This window comes from Ursus arctos, unplaced genomic scaffold (genome assembly GCF_023065955.2).
Source record: "Ursus arctos isolate Adak ecotype North America unplaced genomic scaffold, UrsArc2.0 scaffold_20, whole genome shotgun sequence".
Lineage (NCBI taxonomy): Eukaryota > Metazoa > Chordata > Mammalia > Carnivora > Ursidae > Ursus > Ursus arctos.
In genome coordinates this window covers 35,520,939-35,539,340 of record NW_026622875.1, presented here as the reverse complement: position 1 = coordinate 35,539,340, position 18,402 = coordinate 35,520,939, and the positions used below count along the sequence as shown (strand labels likewise).

Here is an 18,402-nt window from a genome sequence, read left to right as displayed (position 1 = left end):
TTATCACTCCTAACTTTTCTCCAAGATATTCAGAATTAAGGATATCTGTGGGTAAAACAGAGTGATCTTGACCAAGGCCCAGTGGGAGAGATGGGACCATTATGCTAGCCCACACTGAATTTGGCAAGAGGAAGGTGGCATGATGATTATGGGTCAGAGGGTCTTCAGTAGTTAAAAATGTCTCGTATCAACTTCCTGAGTTGACTTGAATCTTTGGAACCAGTCACATGATGAGATGGTCACTGAAAGCTAAAACAGTGGAGAGTGACTGAGGAGGTGGCCAAATGAGGCTGAACTGGTATAATTAGGAACTGAGAAAGGGGGAGGCTGAGTGAGGAGGTGGTCAGTGCAGTTGGCATTTGGTTGCATACAGAGGTCCTGAGAAGATAAGTGGATATATTGAGAAAAATAGGAGCCAGGTTTCTCACTGATAGAGAAAAAAGTTACCAAAAAGAAAAGGAGAAGGATAGAAGGAATCTTGTTGTATTGGATTGTAATTGGAGGTATTGGTGGGAACTCATGGTATATATATATATACGTATATATATACTATATATATATACACACATATATATATACTATATATATACATATATATACATATATATATACCATATATATATTCATATGTAAATCCATATCTATATCTACATGTATTTAACAAAACAGAATATTATAAAATTGATATAGATGCTAGTATGTGGGGGTGTGTATATATACACACATTTCTTACCTCTATCCTCTAAGAGGACCTAGAAGCCATGTTTATCTGGTAGCAATGAGCACACCAAAACCAGATCTTGATTTTTGAATACCATTCTGTATTAAAAGGAATCAGGACTCCAGAGGAATGGCTGACTCTAGGGTTGGTGCACTACAATATGAACTTGGAACACCTTTAAGAACCAAAAACAAGAAAATTCTCAAAGAATAATGCAGATGTGTCAAAGGGTCACAGAAATAAGCTTGAAAGAGCTGTTAGTGGACCAAACTGTTATATTTGGGGCATTGAATAAAATTGCCATTGAGTAAAATAGATATTCACAAGCCCAGACTGAGGTAAATACATGAACAGTTGAATAAATAACAAGAAAAGAAAGCTTCCTTGTAGTATAATGCTAATTAATAAATGTCGATGGAATGATGGAATCAGAAAGTCACCATTTGGCAATCATCACAGTAGTGATGATTTAAGCAAGAGTAATCAATGGATATGAAACAGTAGGTGAAAGTTTGGTGAGGAGCTAGATATTTACATAGAATAATTATTAATTCAAAGGAAAAATAACTTTACGGAAGAGAAACCTAGAAGACATCACCTTCATTTAGTGACTAAATTTAACATTATCAGTAATAGGACAGATTAACAGTGAGTCCTTCCCAACAGAAGAACACAGAATTGTTTCTGTGATATCCCTGACAAAAATGTATAACTTTAATCATAAGAAAACACTAGTAACCTAAACTGAGGGACATTTTATAAAATAACTGGCCTGTCCTCAAAAAATGTCAGGGTCACGAAAGACAAGGAAATATTAGGCACTGTTCCTAACTGACCAAGACAAGAGAGACGTGACAACTAAGTGTATGCAGATGTGGTGGCTATGGAGGTGCCTGGCTCATATGTCCCTTCAAAGGGACCTGCTGTGGGGAGCATGGCCGACTGATAGCCTCCTCCTGCTGCCCCCACGAAGCTATTGCAGCATTGATGCTCCCAGTGATGGAGCATGGCAGGGATCCCAGGACTGGACTCTTTTTACCCAACAGGATTTCTTTAATGGGAAACTTAGAGACCACTCATTGGCCTGGCCAAAATTTTCTCACAACTGTGAGGTAGTCTGAAGCTCTTCCACCTCCTCTTCCTCCTTCTTTTTAAAGATTTTATTTATTTATTTATTTATTTGAGCGAGAGAAAGAGAAAGAGTGAGCGTTGCTAGCGCATGAGTGTGTGAGCTGGAAGAGGAGCAGAGGAAGAGGGAAAGAGAGAGAGAATCATAAGCAGACTCTGCTGAGCCAGACACAGGCGTTGATCCCGAGACCATGATCTGAGCGGAAATCAAGAGTCAGTCACTCAGCCAACCAAGCCACCCAGGTGCCCTTTAAGCTCTTCCTTCTTAATACTTCCTCTCTCTCTCCTTTCAGAGGCATCATAGTCTGAAAGTTCTCCCTACTCACTCCTCCCCCATTATCTTTCACAGGTGTTTTCCCTAATAAATCTTTTATATGTCTAAACATGATATCTGCTGCTCAGAGGAACCAAACAATCACACTGTGATCTTGGGTTTGTTCCTTTTGTTATAAAGGACAATATTGGAGCAACTGGTAAAATTTGAATGGTGTCCGTAAATTAGACACTAATAATATATCAATGCTAATTTTCTGATTTTTGATGCCTGGAATAGTTTTTTTTAAAGATAATAAACCATAAGGAAAAGTATAATAGAGAAGAGAGACAACAGTTAAGAAATTTCAATGAACTTTAGAAAAGAGGAAATGGAGATATGGCAACTGATTTTGCAGCACAGAAGAAAATGAAATTTGAGGGGAATCGGGTGGTAATTTCCACCATATATGATCTAGTTTGCCTGGAATAATCCCTGAGAAGCTTAGCCCTTGGAACAAATTGTAATAAAGCTTGGATCTGAAAGTCAAAAGATCAGTTGAAAGTTCATATTCAGCACAGTTTGGTTTCTAGTTCTACTTTTCCATCCTATGCTACCCAGACTCCCTACCTCTCTGCACCAGCAGATACTCCTTTCCACCAAATCTGTGGATTTATTTTCCCAAGGCAGTTTTTATAGTCAAAGATGCCAAGGCCAAGATAAGTCAGGGGTATGGGTCCATGCTGAAATGGGACATTAATAAGTAAAAGTGTACTTTCTGTAATGTGGTTTCTCTAGCTTCCTCTCCTAATGGGCCCCTGGAGGGCCAGCAGCCAAGAGGAAAGCCAGCCCTCTCACCAGTACGCAGTGCATAGAAGCAACGGAGGATCATGCGTAAGGGTAGAGATTTGAAAGCCAGCCTGCTTGGGTTCAGATATGTGCCAGTATATTAAGCCATGTAATTCTGCCACTCAACCTCTCTGTGCCTCATTTTGCTTACAATGGAGATGGTGGTAAAAACACCTACTTTGTGGAAATCATTGAGTACTAAATGAATTAATACATATAAAATACTTACATTGCTATGTGCTCTATAATTGTCAACTACTATTACCATTATTACTATTCTCTGGAAATTCTGAATAGTCAAGAGGGGGAAAAAATGACGCTGGGGATTCCACCAAAATAAAGGCTGCCTCATCATCTGATCACCTTATAAGAAAACCCAAGACTCAAGTCCTGCAAAACACACACAGAGCTACTAATCATCTTTGTAGTGCCTAACTTTTTAACATAATGATCAGACTCCAGCTTGAAAGCAAGGGGCCAAAACAAGCTAACAGGAAACATACAAACATAGAGGGAGCAGAGGAAAATGTAAACAAAAAAGATGAGAGATATAAGATGTGGCATCCATAAAACAAGATGGCAACTTTTAAAAGGACAGAACTTTTCAGAACTAAATATAGTCTAACTAAATCGGGAGGATGAAATCAAAGACATTTCCCAGACATTAAAACAAAGATTAGAAATATTCAGATACATTTGATTAAAAGCAGGTCTGAAAAGAGAGAATACATAAAATGAAGTAGAGAAAATTCTCAAAGAAACAGCAAAATTTATTTGGATTTAGGATACAAATCAAGATTGCAAGGAGTTAATTCCAAATGAAGGGAAGATGACCCATACCATGGATCATTGTTGTGAAATTTCTGAAAACCGGGGATATAGAGATGATTCTAAATACTTACACAGGGGAAAAAAGTCACATACAATGGAGCAACATTCAGAACTGCATTAGACTTCTAAAGAGCAAGACCAATTTTTTTTTTTTTTTAATAATCTCTTTGCCCACTGTGGGCCTTGAACTCACAACCCTAAGATCAAGAGTTGCATGCTCCAGTAACTGAGCCAGCTTGGTGCCCCAGACCACTTTTTTTTTTTTTTAGATTTTATTTATTTATTTGACAGAGCAAGCAGGTGGAGCAGTAGGTAGAGGGAAAGAGAGAAGCAGGCTCCCCACTGAGCAGAGAGCCTGACAAGGGGCTTGATCCCAGGACCCTGGGGTCATGATCTGATCCTGAGCTGAAGGCAGATACTTATTTGACTGAGCCATCCAGGCACCCCGCAGACCACCTCTTAAGGGACGGTGGATAATGCCTTCAAAATTGAGAAAAGTATTTGCTACTTTGTATTTTATACCTAGCTAGACTATTAACCAAAAATAAGGATAGAATAAAGATATTTTCAGGAATCTGTTAAAAAAAAATCGGCTGAGTAAATTTGGAGATCTAATGGGCTTTTTTCAATAATCCATGAACTAATCAGCATCCCCTTTCGTAAGTGGAAAAGAGCTCCCGAGGAGCTGTGCAAAATGGAAGGTTTTTATAAGCAGAAGGGGGGGTGGGACGAGGAAGTCATTAATAAAGAGAAAGGATTATTACAGGCAAGGTCACCTTTCTTTGGGAAAGGGTGGGGTCTATCAAGCAGATGACCTCAGTAGTGTTGATCAGGAAATTCCAGACTGATTGATTTAAAATTCCATTCCTGGGAACGGCTGAGACTGCAATTAGGTTAGGTATCAAGTCCTAGTTTGCAGACAGGGGGCTAAGCAGAAGTGGCTCCATTTTGAGCCTGGATTTTTTTTTTTCCCCAAAGATGCGAGGAATCAGAAGTTGGCTTTTTATGCATTCTTTCTTGGGAAATGACTAAAGAATTTACTTCAGTGAAATGGGGGTATAAACCCAAAGGAGGAATAGTTGGGATTTAGGGAACGGGCAATCTAGCTCTGAAGAACGGCAAAAGAAAAATTCCCAGGACAAGAGCTCTGCACCAGACCTAAAAGCAGCCAGCTAAGATTAAAGCAAGAGGAGGAAGGGTTATAGGAGAGTTTATTAAAAAACAAACAAACAAACAAACAAACAAAACACTGTAGAAACTTGAGATCATTTGGAGCATTTGGAAAAATTTAGAAATAAACACATTAAAAAACAAAAAATGCAAATGCAAAACTAATGATTAGGAAAAAATAATATAACATAACATAATAAATATATGATATACCTTCTTAGTTCAACAGGGAACAGTTATGATAATATAAACACCATTGGCTTTATCAAAAAGTGTGATGTATACGTATTGAAGATGAGAGAGGGGGAGTAGTGATGGTGTAAGAGAGCTACAACCTTCTCCACCATAAAAGGTAGCAGTATTGTCTAAAAGTAATCAATATATAGCAGTATAAGGGTTTAGAAATGTGAAGATAAATATCAGAAGAAATGGCTGAAAGTATAGAAGACAGTTGGCTCTAGAAAGTAGGACTAGGTACAAATGGGGCAGGGAAATGCTGTTTTTTATTACAACTCTTTGATTTTTGAACAAAGAACATGTATTACTTAGACAAAAGTTAATTTGGAAAAAAAGAAAGAAAATAACAACAGCCATTCATTCTTCTAACACTTCTGAACCCGACAAGATGCATCTGTATCATGTATAAATGTTTGACTTGAACTTGAGGGTGCATGGGCTCATCCTTCTGGGTGATAGGTGCCAAAACAATACTATATGGAGGTGAGTGATAAATCAGGTAGGGAGTCCTTGCTGCAGGAACCCCAAAGTTGTAGATGAATATATCTTGTAAAACTGTTTTCATTTTTCTTCCCTGGGTTTGAGACTTTATCTTCCTCTCTCTCTCCTTAGAAAAATCTACTAGTAATTATTAAAGTGTTTATTCCAGGCTGGCTTTAGTTATATTGTGGGGCATTAACGTAAGGTTGGAACCCAAGAATTAAGGGTACAGCACCTCTTCTTCTAAAATCAATCTGTGGTTGAGAAATAATAATTGGAAAGAAATCTTTAAGAAAAAGAGGACAAGATTTGTGTTATCAAAAACCCATTGTCTTACCTATTTGGAGATTTTTCTTTGATTGCCAACCTTGGAAAATATGATTTTTATTTTTATAAATGAAGTCAGTAGTAGAAACACTGAGAAAAACGAAACTCCAGCTGGGGTTTCTATATGGCTTTTCATGCAGGGTTAGTTTAGCGTCACAGATAAATAAAACCTCCAAGGTCAAAATAACGGGAAATCACTAAATGATTCTTCCTTTTGAGATTTAAAATGTACTTTAGTAATCCAGCATTTCCCAAGTTTTTGCCAGCAGAATTTAAAGAAATATATCCATTAACTGTAAATGTTCATGGGACTAAAGTTTGGGAAACGGTGCTAAGGAGCTCTACCCATCCGTGGTGGTGCAAGAAGAGGTCCCTGTTAGGAGTTCACAGTACTAGAGAGTGTGTTTTATGGCTTGTTAGGGGATAGGGTTACACTTAATGTTTATTTATTTTTCTTGGCTGGATACACACACACACACACACACACACACACACACACACACACACACACCCCTGCGGCAACAGAAAGTCTCCAGGAAGATCATTGTTCTTCTCAGGTTAGGGAGGTCATTAGGATAATCCTAGGCTACTTTTCAGAGTTCAGAAGTAGAACTCAAGGTGTCCATTAAAGCTGCTCCTAAATTCTGTCTTGGATCTGGATGTACTCAGGATTTTTAGTTTCTAGTGCTCTTGCCGCTGTTTTTCTTCTAGTTGATGTTAGTTATAGACTTTTTGGTAACCTTTTATTGCTTTCTTTTGCTTTATAAAAGAGCAATACATGGTAATAAAATATTGAGAACAGTACAAAGAAGAAAATAAGTCACTTGTAATCTGACCTCTCAAGTAGAATCACAACTAGCAACTTTTTGTCTGTGTGTTCTGTGCGTACTGCTGCATATAGAGATGTGATTCTGTGTATTTGTATGATGCAAATTTACATCTTTGTTTTAATTCCCGTTATGTCATGAACATTTTTAGACTATTCAAAATGATTTATATACATCATTTTAAATGATTTTATAATAGTATATAATTTTAAGATACCATAATTTATTTAACTGTTTCACTATTATAATAGTGTGTTTAATTTATGTCTATATAAATAAAACACAATTGCATTGTTTGCCTCTTAGTGGACCACATGAAAAATGACATGACAAATTTTCACCAAGCTTGGAGAGTATGTTTGGGATAGCCAGGTTCAAAGTGTAGGCTATGAAGAAAAAAACCATATTTGTGTTGTGGGTCTTGGTGGAGAAACTATAGGGGAGGAAAAATAATTTTCTCCCTACCCTTCTGAGGTCTTGGTTGAGACCCTCTGTCATAAAAGACAGGTTAGCAAGTGAAAAACAAACAGAACTTTTTAAATATGTGTACCTCATGCATACTTGGGATATACTCCCCAAGATGGCCCAAGCCACCTCCTTAAATACCTCTTAAGTTAAAGACAAAAGATGTTGGGGCAAAGGGAAGTCCAATTATGGGAGGTTGCCAGGAAAAACATGGTAAACAAGGGTAAAATTTGTTATGCAGATTTAAGTCAGTGCTTCTCCATTGATAAGACTGGAGACTTAGAGTCATCCTTTTCTTCCTGGTACAGAGAGGGAGACACCTTTACAAATGATTTCCTTTGTAAAATGTAAATATCCCTTATGAAAGGGTAAATTCTCTTTTTTTCAGTGCTTCTTTCTCATCTTCTGTTTCTTAGAATAATCAGCTCACAATAATCCTTATTCTGCTACCCTTCATACCTCAAATTGGTGAACAGGTATCCTTGAGAACAACTAAAGTAAAAAGACATGACTGAGGTGGGGTGGAGGAGAGTTGTCAGACATATTGTAACACTGTAGATAGAAATCAGACGTAATGGCTTTCATTTTTGTGTCCCCAGTCAAATGGCATGAGGACATCAACCTACTCACAGCCACCGATTTGTAGTCAAATTGTTTTTCATGTGAGCAACTCTATGAGGAATACCCAGGGCACTTCTGTCCAAAAAATGTTTACAATGATGAAAACCTAGAATATCTACTGTCAAATACTTGGAAGGAAAGCTGATGAGGTCCAAGTAGAATTATTTATCAGTCTACAGACTGACTGATCCATCAGTAAATCCATTCTTCCCTCTATCTCCCTATCACCCACATAAGCAGCTGCCTGAGTATCCCCATGTTCTTCAGCCTAATGAGGCCATCTTTTCGTTGAATATTTAAAAGTGGCAGGAGCTCCCATAACAGGTATAGCAGGAGAGACTTTATGGTCCTTTATATCTCTGAGATTTCTTACAATTTTTAGCTGAGTTAAAAATCACTTGTATCTCTTCTCCTTTTTCTGTACTCTGCTTTAGCCCAATTTACAACACAGTCCCTTTCCTTTTTTACCCAAGGTTTTTTCACATAATGTAGTTGTATGAATAAAATTTACTTAAGATTTGGCATTAAAACTGGACTGCTTCTCACTGGCTGATTTCTTGTCTTGTGCCTCCTGGTGTCTCGCTTTCTGCAAGATCTTTTCCTCCTCCCACCTTCTCCTCAGTGTTATCTGTTGTTTCCTTTAAGGCTTCCTTCCTTAGTCTAGCCCATCAACAGTTCATATTTTTTCCTATTTTTTAGCAAAGCAATTAAATTCTCTGTCTGGTCATGTCTGTGGGCTTCCTCTTTTATATCTGGAGATGTTTATCAAGATACTTTCTTAAACCTTGATAGTTCTCCCCCTAAGAGTAATTCTGCATTCAACACTCAACATAATAAAAAGATTTCACAACCGTACCTATATCCATGTGTCTATTTATATATTTTTAAGAGGTTTATTTATTTTAGAGAGTGAGAGAGTGAGCACAGGGTGGGGGAGGACCAAAGGGAGAGGGAGAGAGAATCTTAAGCTGACTCCAGGCTGAGTGCAGAGCCCAATGTGGGGCTGAATCTCACAACCCTGCGATCACCATCTGAGCACAAACCAAGAGTTGGACACTTAACTGACTGTGCCACCCAGGCACCTCATGTGTCTATATTTTTATCCAGCCATCCATTTATTTAGTCTATCCATCCCCCTGCCAACATCTACACATTCATCCATTGCCCCCCAATGGTCAGTCTCTGTGCTTTTCTTCATCCTCCTGATTCCTCCATGCTCCTCCAAAGACCCAAAACACTCATTATGGGAAGTTTTTTTTGCTCTCTCAGTTTTTAATTTTTTTAATTATGTTAATTAATTAATTAAAATATTTTATTATTATTATTTTTTTTATTTGAGAGAGAAATTGAGAGAATGAGTGGGGGGAGGGTTAGAGGGAGAAGCAGACTCCCTGCAGATTAGGGTCCCTGACATGGGACTTGATCCCAGGACCCTGGGATCATGACCCAAGCCGAAGGCACACGCTCAACCAACTGAGCCACCCAGGAGCCCTATTTTATTTTTTTGTTTGGCTCTCAGGGTTTTAAAAAAAAATTTATTTAAATTCGATTTAGTTAACATATACTGTTTTATTAGTTTCAGGGGTAGAATTTAGTGATTCATCAGTTGCATGTAACACCCAGTGCTCATTACATCAAGTGCCCTCCTTAATGCCCATCACCCAATTATCCCTTCCCCCCATCCACCTCCCCTTTGTATCCTAGAGTTCAGCATCACTTATGGTTTGCCTCCCTCTCAATTTTAATCTTATTTTATTTTTCCTTCCCTTCCCCTGTTTGTTTTGTTTCTTAAATTCCACATGAGTGAAATCATATGGTATTTGTCCTTCTCTGACTTATTTTGCTTAGCATAATACCCTCTAGTTCTATCCACGTTGTTGCAAAAGGCAAGATTTCATTCTTTTTGATGGCTGAGTAATATTCCATTATATATGTAACATCTTCTTTATCCATTCATCTGTCAATGGGCATCTGGGCTCTTTCCATATCTTGGCTATTGTAGACATTGCTGCTATAAACATGGGGGTGCATGTGCCCTTTTGAATCACTATGTTTATATCCTTTGGATAAATACCTAGTAGTGCAATTACTGGTGTTTCAGGATTGTCTTCTGCTTCAGTGCCCGAGGTTCATGGTCACGCTGCTTCAAAGAATGAAGAGGTAGACCAGATGAAGAGTGGTGGCCAGCAAAGCGGATTATCAAAAGATAGTACAAAGCTCTGAAGAGGGAGTTTCTAAAAGTCTAGGGATTTTTAATGGGCTTGTTGGTGGCCTGTTTTAATCTGATTCACCCTCCATGAGCCTGTCATCCAATGCAGCCATTATCAGTTGTATCAGTACAACTGATAATTAAACATTGTTTCTGAGAGTTGACTCCCTCAGCATGTCAGAGATGCCATAACTGGATGGAATCACTGACAATGCTAGCACTGAAAAAAAGGTATACTTATATATATTTAGCATTTAATATTTATATTATAAATCAGGATTATTTTAGATTTGCTGTATTGCGTTTCTTTCTTAATTGTGTTAAGTAGTTGAAAGTAACTTTGTAGCATTAGAAGCATAGACCAAATGAGAAATAAATGCCATTCTTCAAAATGCTCCCCCTCTATCCTGACAATGACCAACTATTTGTTTTTTGTCCCCCCTTAGGCTGGAAAAGTTATTCCTGTTGGACACAGAGTTGCAACCTGTTTGACTGAAAAACTTCCCAGGGTGAGCATTTTTAATACACATTTTTGTAAACCTAACATAGACAACTCTCAACATTCCTTAAGAAAGTTGTATAAACTTAATGTGGTCAATTTTGATTCTTTACTGCATTTTGAGGTCTTCTATTGATTTTGTTCAAGAAGTGAAAACTCTAGGCTTACGATTTCTAGCTTTACAAAAACTATTGGAGATACCTTTTATTTCTATAGAAAATAGTCATTTATGGTATGCTTTCTAACCTGGGTACTTCCTGGTTGTTTTCTAAATATAACTTTTAAAATAGGACGTTTATTTCTGTAAAACCCATTTTAGGAAGTTTCATTATTTGGGTCTGAAGTTCCCCATGTACTTACTACACTCATGCAATGGTGTTCAATGATTGGGATAGATTAATTCTGCTAATACTTTAAAAACTGTACTTAATACTTCTATTTTCTTGTCTCACTGTAGCTAATTACTCCACCTGAGGCAAAAAAATTTTTCAACTATAGATACCCACCTGCTGGAGCTGAAAGAGTATTTTATGGCAGAGCAAATGATCTCCAAATCGCTCCTAACTTGACACATGGAATAAGATCTAAAATTTCGATCCCGGTAAGTTCTTTTCCTTTTTTCCCTGTACGTTATTAACTTACTAAGGTGAAAATGCATGAATGAGGTATTAATGAAATCATCAGTTCCAATTTCCTTCCCACTCTTGAGTAGTGACAAAATCCAAGCAGCAACAACCAAGAGACTAGGGAAATTAATGGTCTGAGCCACAATCTACATGTTTTCACCTTGGATAATAAAAGCCAAGTTGCTTTCCATTTTCTCAGAGTAAAGAGAAACGCTGTCAGGCTTTGTTAGAGAATGGAGAGAATGAACGCTGGGTGATATCACCTGGAGGCACAGCAGAGTGCTTGTATAGAATTTGGGGGAAGTGGGCTGAATGTTACCTGTGTTGACTGGGCAATCTAGATTCCAAAGACCTGATCTATACCTCAGGAGAGAGCTTGTGGCAATCGTGTGGTTCTTACACTTGTCATTCCCACTTTTCTAGAATCTGTGTCAGGTAACCAAGGCGCTCTACTTATAAACCTTAGAGCCTCAGAGAAGGTTCATGTAGGAATGTTTCAGCTTCATAGCTCCAGCGCTGACAGTTCAGTTTGAAGAGATGAGCAAAGGCAAGGATAACGAAATGGTTTTCCACAATCATATTTTCTTCTCTCCAGCTATTGATTAGTTTCAGTTTTCAGTTTTTTTTGTTGTTACATCTGTGCTTTATATGATTTCTTTAGGCAAAGGTATTGATCAACCCACAGCCTCTAACAACATTTCAACAGATAATTAAAGATAAAAAGGAATCAGTATATCTTAGCAATCAATCGGCACCGCTAGGAAAATCTCATGATCAAACGCCAGGATTACCTAAAGGCCTGGATGTACTCAATACGACATTTGGGACAACAGTCATCAGAGGTAGTAAAAAAGTGATGGGGAGTTGAATGGTGAAATGTCTACTTAAAAAAAAAAAAAAGGAAAAGAAATGTTTTCTTAGAAAATGGGATTAAATATCTTGTTGACACGGCATTTGGTGGTAGTTAAATAATGATTCAGAATGAAAGAAGGGATCATAGCAAAAAAATTATCCTCAGATCCAGAATCCTTAGAGTTTATGTGTACCAAGGCACTAAAAATTTAGCTTTTGGGAAGCAGATTCAGTGAATATAGTAGAGATGGTATAAGGACAGGAGAAAGAGTCAAGAAAGTTGATATTTGAGCCAGCTATGAAGTCCTCAATCCCTTCTCCCTGGACATGCATTTGTGTGTTTTATTTCCACCAATGCTTCTGATGTGTTCATAACTCTTAACTCTTTATGAAGCAGACCACGGAACAAATAAGTTTGGCAAATGCTGTGTACTGCACTCCATCCATGCAGATCCACAATGTCTAACCACATATGCCAAATGCAGGCAGCGTGCAGAGCAGAACTTCACTCTCATTATGAGAGGGAGTAGAGTGCATCTTTCACAAACAACAACTTATAATGGGATTGGTCACAGGCCATTGTTTCTTCTGAAGCCCCAGCCTTCTGCCATGTTGTTGGGTACTTTTCCTTCCACCTGTTTCCTATTTATCTCCTCCTCTCTTTTTCATGTTTCTTAGCCTCTCTCTCCAGGGGTCTTACCACAGGAGACCTCAACTTCCATTTTTCTTTATCTTGCAAAGAAATTTGGTTCTCTTTGTTTTTCTGCACCCATTAAGGCTCTACCTCAGGAATCTTATCTTTTTTTTTTTTTTTTCACCAAAAGGGCCACTGGATTATATGCCTTAACATAGTAACACCCACTCTGGAGATAAATTATGCCTCTCTCTTGGAATGCAAAATCTCCAAAGTCTACAACTTGATCACATCAGATCTAAAGTTAAAATTAGTTAAAGTTTGAAACTTGAAAAAAATGTATTTTAGAGCAGATGGTGTATCTTTTTACTTTATAATAGGATTTTAAAATTGTATTTATGGAGACATGGCATTACAGTGTTAAAATAATTATATCGTAACTGCTATCTAGGATTAGACCATTTAATATGAAAGTTCTGTCAAGGTATACCTCATTTAAATATATAATAGAAAGAATGTTCCAGAACGTGTATTTGTCTATTCATAGGTGTAATAGTTCATATATCAGACAAAAAATACTGCTTTATAGGATTATTTGAGTTGACCCACTTTCTGGTATTCTTAACTATTTGTTTACAGTCCCAAATTCTTGGCAGAAGACAACAGAAAGAAAACATCTGAATCTCTGTTGTTAGGTTGAAAGAGAAGAATGAAATTATGAATGGAATTATATTTAAAAATCATTATATAAACAATAAAAACAAAATAATTCACTGTATATAAAACTGGGGCTCTCCAGTCATGGGAAAGCAGCTATTAAACAAACATCTTAATTGCTCTAGGTTTGGGATCAGTAGGGAGAATTTCTTCCTGATTCCAGTGATTTTCCTGGCACTTTTGGCTACTTTGAAGGTGGTATATTCAAATCAAAACAGACTTAGGGTATATGCTTCAGTCTACAACTGTCACCACAGGGCATCAGGGTTTCCGAAACACTTGTGATTCAAATTTGCTTAGAATGTCTTGGGAAGCAAGACTAAAATCAAAATTGTCCTGAGCGTCTCAGAATCAGAATTTAACCAGGCTTGGAATACAGCTCAGGGAAACCTAAATAGTTAACCAATACAGAGTTCTGATATTATTAGAATTCTAGGGAGTGAGCCAGGTCAAGTGGGGATCCCTAGGACAGTAACATGTAAGCGGTGTCCTGTCTTTCTTGCTAAATCTTCATTTGTGTTCTCTCAGAGTGCGCATGTAGTTTATGTCATTGGCATACCTCATTTGTCATTTGTTCTAGTCAATTTAAATATGTTATAAATAGATGAAAGTTGCCTTAAAACTGATTTCATCAATTCTTCCTTTAGAATCATCTGCTAGAGATGTAGTGAATCCACCAAAACCCTATGAAGAAGTATTTAAGGAAGGAAAGGAAGGACATGATCTGTATATTATTTCTCACAATGATTATCATGTGGGTAAGTGTCTTCCTGTGTAAAATAGGCCTGAGGATATAGGACTCTCAGGTTTGTGAAGAGGAATAAAGGAGATTATGTGCGTAAAGTTCAATGCCTTGCATATAATAAGTGATCAGTAAATAATAACTTATTTATAACATCATAAACCCTGATAGCTAAGAACACATATATTTGGCATTTTGTATAAAATGTAGAAATATATGTATTATTAAAAGGAAAAACATCTAAGAAATGTTACATGTTAGTTTCAGGCTTAAAAAATACTGTTCTTATTCAAATGTCAGGATTATTCTAAGTACTTAGATTGGGTAATGGTCGGTACACAAATTTTTGAATCAGATAGGATAGGTTCAAATCCTTGCTTGAGGATTTACTCTCTTTAGACTTTGGATATTTTATTTATCTTACCATTATCTATTCTTTTTTTTTTTTTAAAGATTTTATTTATTTATTTATTTGACACAGAGAGAGAGAGAGAGAGAGACAGCCAGCGAGAGAGGAAACACAAGCAGGGGGAGTGGAAGAGGAACAAACAGGCTCCCAGTGGAGCAGGGATCCCCATGCAGGGCTTGATCCCAGGACCCTGGGATCATGCTCTGGGCCGAAGGCAGACACTTAAGGACTGAGCCACCCAGGTGCCCCACCATTATCTATTCTAATCTCTTAAATGGGGATAATATACTGTGAGGATTAGGTGAGTGCCTGCAAAATGCTTCCATAGTGCCTGGAACATAGTAGGGGCTCGATTACTATTATTCTTATTGTTAATTATTATTATACTATATGATCTTGTCTAATGTAGCATATTACTAGAACTATTCTATAGCACAACTAAAAGGCATTAGATGTTTACAGTGCTGTGAAATACAACTTAATTGTTGACATGTTGATGCTAAGTGGAATCTTGATGTAATAGAAGACTGGGAATTAGACTCTGATATATGTCCTGAGAAAGCCAATGGGTTGTGTGTTATTGATTTGTGAACTCAATCCTTATTAGCTAGAAGCAAGACTTGCCCTTCACTGCAGTGCAAGGCCCCTCTCATCCTTGCTTTCTCTTACTTCTTTACTTTTTCTCCTCCCTTTCCATCTTCTCACACCATAGCTCCTCTCTGTGCTCTTCCTCCTCATTCTGCTCATAGCTGGGCCTGTTTCCTATGCTGATTGCTCTACTGTCTGGAACCTGTCGTTTTCTTCTTTCATGGCCATTTCTGCTGCTTCCCCTACACTTGAACACATCCAGTCCTGAGATTATCTCTGCCCTCCCATTCACACTGCTGCTGCTTCCCTTTTCTCTGTCACCAGTCACTAATACCCCATCTACCTCCCTGATTCTCTCCCTCCTTTTCTTCCTCTCCTCCCTCTAGTCCTCCCTTCCCTTATTCTTCCTTATCTCTCTCCCTCTCTTGTGAAAATATTTTATTCATTTTCTGAAAAAGTTTAGCATGTATTGCACAATCAAATCCAATGTCTTTTAATTGTTTTCAAACATATATACATATATATATATATACATATAGAGACAACCTGTAATTAGATATCTTATATGCATTTAGCAGTTGGAGGAAAATCAGTGTAGATTTTTTTTTATTTTTAGAAGAACTCTAATGGACTATAAAATGACTGACGTTACCTTCATTTGCTGATTTTTATGGAATCCTCATTGGCCTCTTGAAAAGGGACAGAATCCAATCTTTTTAACGTTGTCCTTATTTTTTCTCATAATGAAAGTAGCTTCATTTTTTATTAGAAAAATACATAATACTTGTAGAGAATTTAAATATCTTGATAAAATGGGCTGGGCATCTGGCTGGCTCAGTTGTTAGAGCATGCAACTCTTGCTATCGGGGATGTAAGTTCAAGCCCCACATTGGGGGGGCGTCTGGCTGGCTCAGTTGGAAGAGCATGTGACTCTTGATCTCGAGGTCGTGAGTTCGAGCCCTACATTGGGGGTAGAGTTTACTTAAATAAATATTAAAGCAAATACACATGCACACATACATACATACATACATACTAATTTAAAAAAAAATAAAGAGAAAGTAAATGTAACATGGAAATCCCATTAGCCAGAGATAACTATAGTTGATATATTGAATATCTTGCTAACCTGCATGCACTAAGCCATCTATCTTTAGTTAAATGGGATAATATTCTCCATGCTTTTGGAGAACCTGCTATATACATTAAAGGTTTTTTATTTAAAATACTATGTGAAGGGCACCATTCAATAACAATAAATATGTAACATCTTTTAAATACACTTAATTTTAGTCATTATAAGTAATACATATTTCTTTTATAAAATACAAAGAAAATCTGTCATAATTCCCAGTCTTCATAGGTGATACTTTCATAGATGCCTTTCTTTGTGTGTTCATATATGAGTATATACACGTGTTTTTCCCCACTATATATACATTGTTCTATTTGCTTCCCCCCCATTTAATGAAATACCTTAGTTGCCTTTTCATGTCAGTATCTATATTGTATTTTTCAGTATTACAAAATACATTGCCTATATATCTTTGTTAATGTGATTTTTTTTAGGATACATTCCTAGATTTATGAGCATTCGAAATATTTACTCTTAGAGCCAAACCACCCACCTGAATAGCTGCCCCAATTTGCCCTTAGACCCAGAGTATATTAGAATTTCCATTTTCCCACGTCCTCCTTAATAGTGAGCTTTGCCAGTCTTCTTTATTTTTACTTAACTGAGAGACAAATTATGATTTCACATTATTGTTTTTATTTACATTGTTAGGGTTACTAGTGAGGCTGAATCTCCATCGTTTCTTAACCTTTTAGTTGATCTCTAGTTTTAGTCTTACTTTTCTTATCCAGATATAAAAAATTAACACCATATCATGACTTGAAAAAAGTACAGTATTAGATCTTAAATATAAAGCCCTCCCTTTGGGTTCTCAGGCTTCAGTTTCTAATATGAGATTAAGTGATTATAATGAAATGGGAGGGTTGCAGTGTTCTGATGATCTCCCCAAATCTTGGTGAGAGCAAGTACAAAACACCAGCCTCTCAGATCTTAGCACCGTGGAAGGGACAGCTGGGGTCCCAAAGCATTGCAGTACCTCCCCCGATCTTCAGGATTTCTGTAACATTAATGGGGCCTGCATTTTTCATCATTTACGTGTCTCTCCTACATCATTTCCCTACTTACTTATCAAGTATTAACACAGGATCTCTTGTCCGACCAGTCTCGCAGCTCACATGGGAGAATGCTTGTCCTCTGTAGCCAAATCTGTGCAATCCTGGCACTGTTACAATTCCATTTAGTTCCCACTCTCATTTTCATTGTCAGTGAGAGCATAATGTGCTTCTGGCGAGATAAGGTTATTTGTGTTGCTTCCTCTTTTTTTCACAGGAGAAGCAAAGAACCGAAAGTATAACCCATCAAGTTTCCATAGGTTTAACTTGTATGGGGTCCCAACACCACATTTTAATGATGGAAGAGCCATGGCAAAAACTTTATATTGGCTCCATGAGCTACAAATGTAAGTTTAATTATATTGGGTCCTGAAACAGGTATTAGATATATGGCACATGGATTTAAAGAAGAGCTGTTGATTAAACATAAAATTAATAGGAAAAGATATGCAGTGATATGTCTTCCAAACTGTCCAGTTCCTCCAGAGATAACCATGATACTGTGTGTGTGTGTCATTCTAACTTACTTCATGCCTTTACAAATAGCAGATCTGAAGATATATGTGCATGTTTTTAATCTATGTAATCAACCCTATTCATGTTTTTGACTTTTCCTTTTTTTTTTTAAAAAAAGATTAATTTATTTATTTTAGAGGGGCTGGGCAGAGGGAGAGGGGGAGAGAAACCCAAGCAGACTCTGCTGAGCACAGAGTCCGATGTGAGGCTCGACATGGGGCTTGATCTCATGACCCCGAGATCATGGTCCCCAAGATCACAACCTGAGCTGAAACCAAGAGTCAGATGCTTAACCCACTGTGCCACCCAGGCACCCCAACCCTATACATGTTTCTTAAAGGTATGGGCTTTCAGATCTCTATAAGACAATCTTATCACATATAATTGTACTGTCATTTATCATTCAGTTTTTTAGTTATTTGGGCACCTGAGTATCTGACTTAACTTTTGTAAACTGTGACCTCTTTATGCCTTAATTCTATATATGACTACTTGCCTAGAAAATTAAAGTTCT

The 18,402-nt window shown here is 37.4% G+C and overlaps 1 protein-coding gene across 1 annotated transcript in view; it reads left to right on the top strand.

The window, feature by feature from the left end:
* The window catches only part of EFHB (EF-hand domain family member B), a 49,324-nt gene that overhangs the window by 7,008 nt on the left and 23,914 nt on the right, over positions 1-18,402 (top strand). The window contains exons 2-6 of the mRNA XM_026496941.4: positions 10,565-10,627; positions 11,075-11,218; positions 11,905-12,085; positions 14,094-14,204; positions 17,590-17,719. Coding sequence (XP_026352726.2) covers positions 10,565-10,627; positions 11,075-11,218; positions 11,905-12,085; positions 14,094-14,204; positions 17,590-17,719 — 629 coding nt within the window. The remainder of the gene's footprint in view (positions 1-10,564; positions 10,628-11,074; positions 11,219-11,904; positions 12,086-14,093; positions 14,205-17,589; positions 17,720-18,402) is intronic.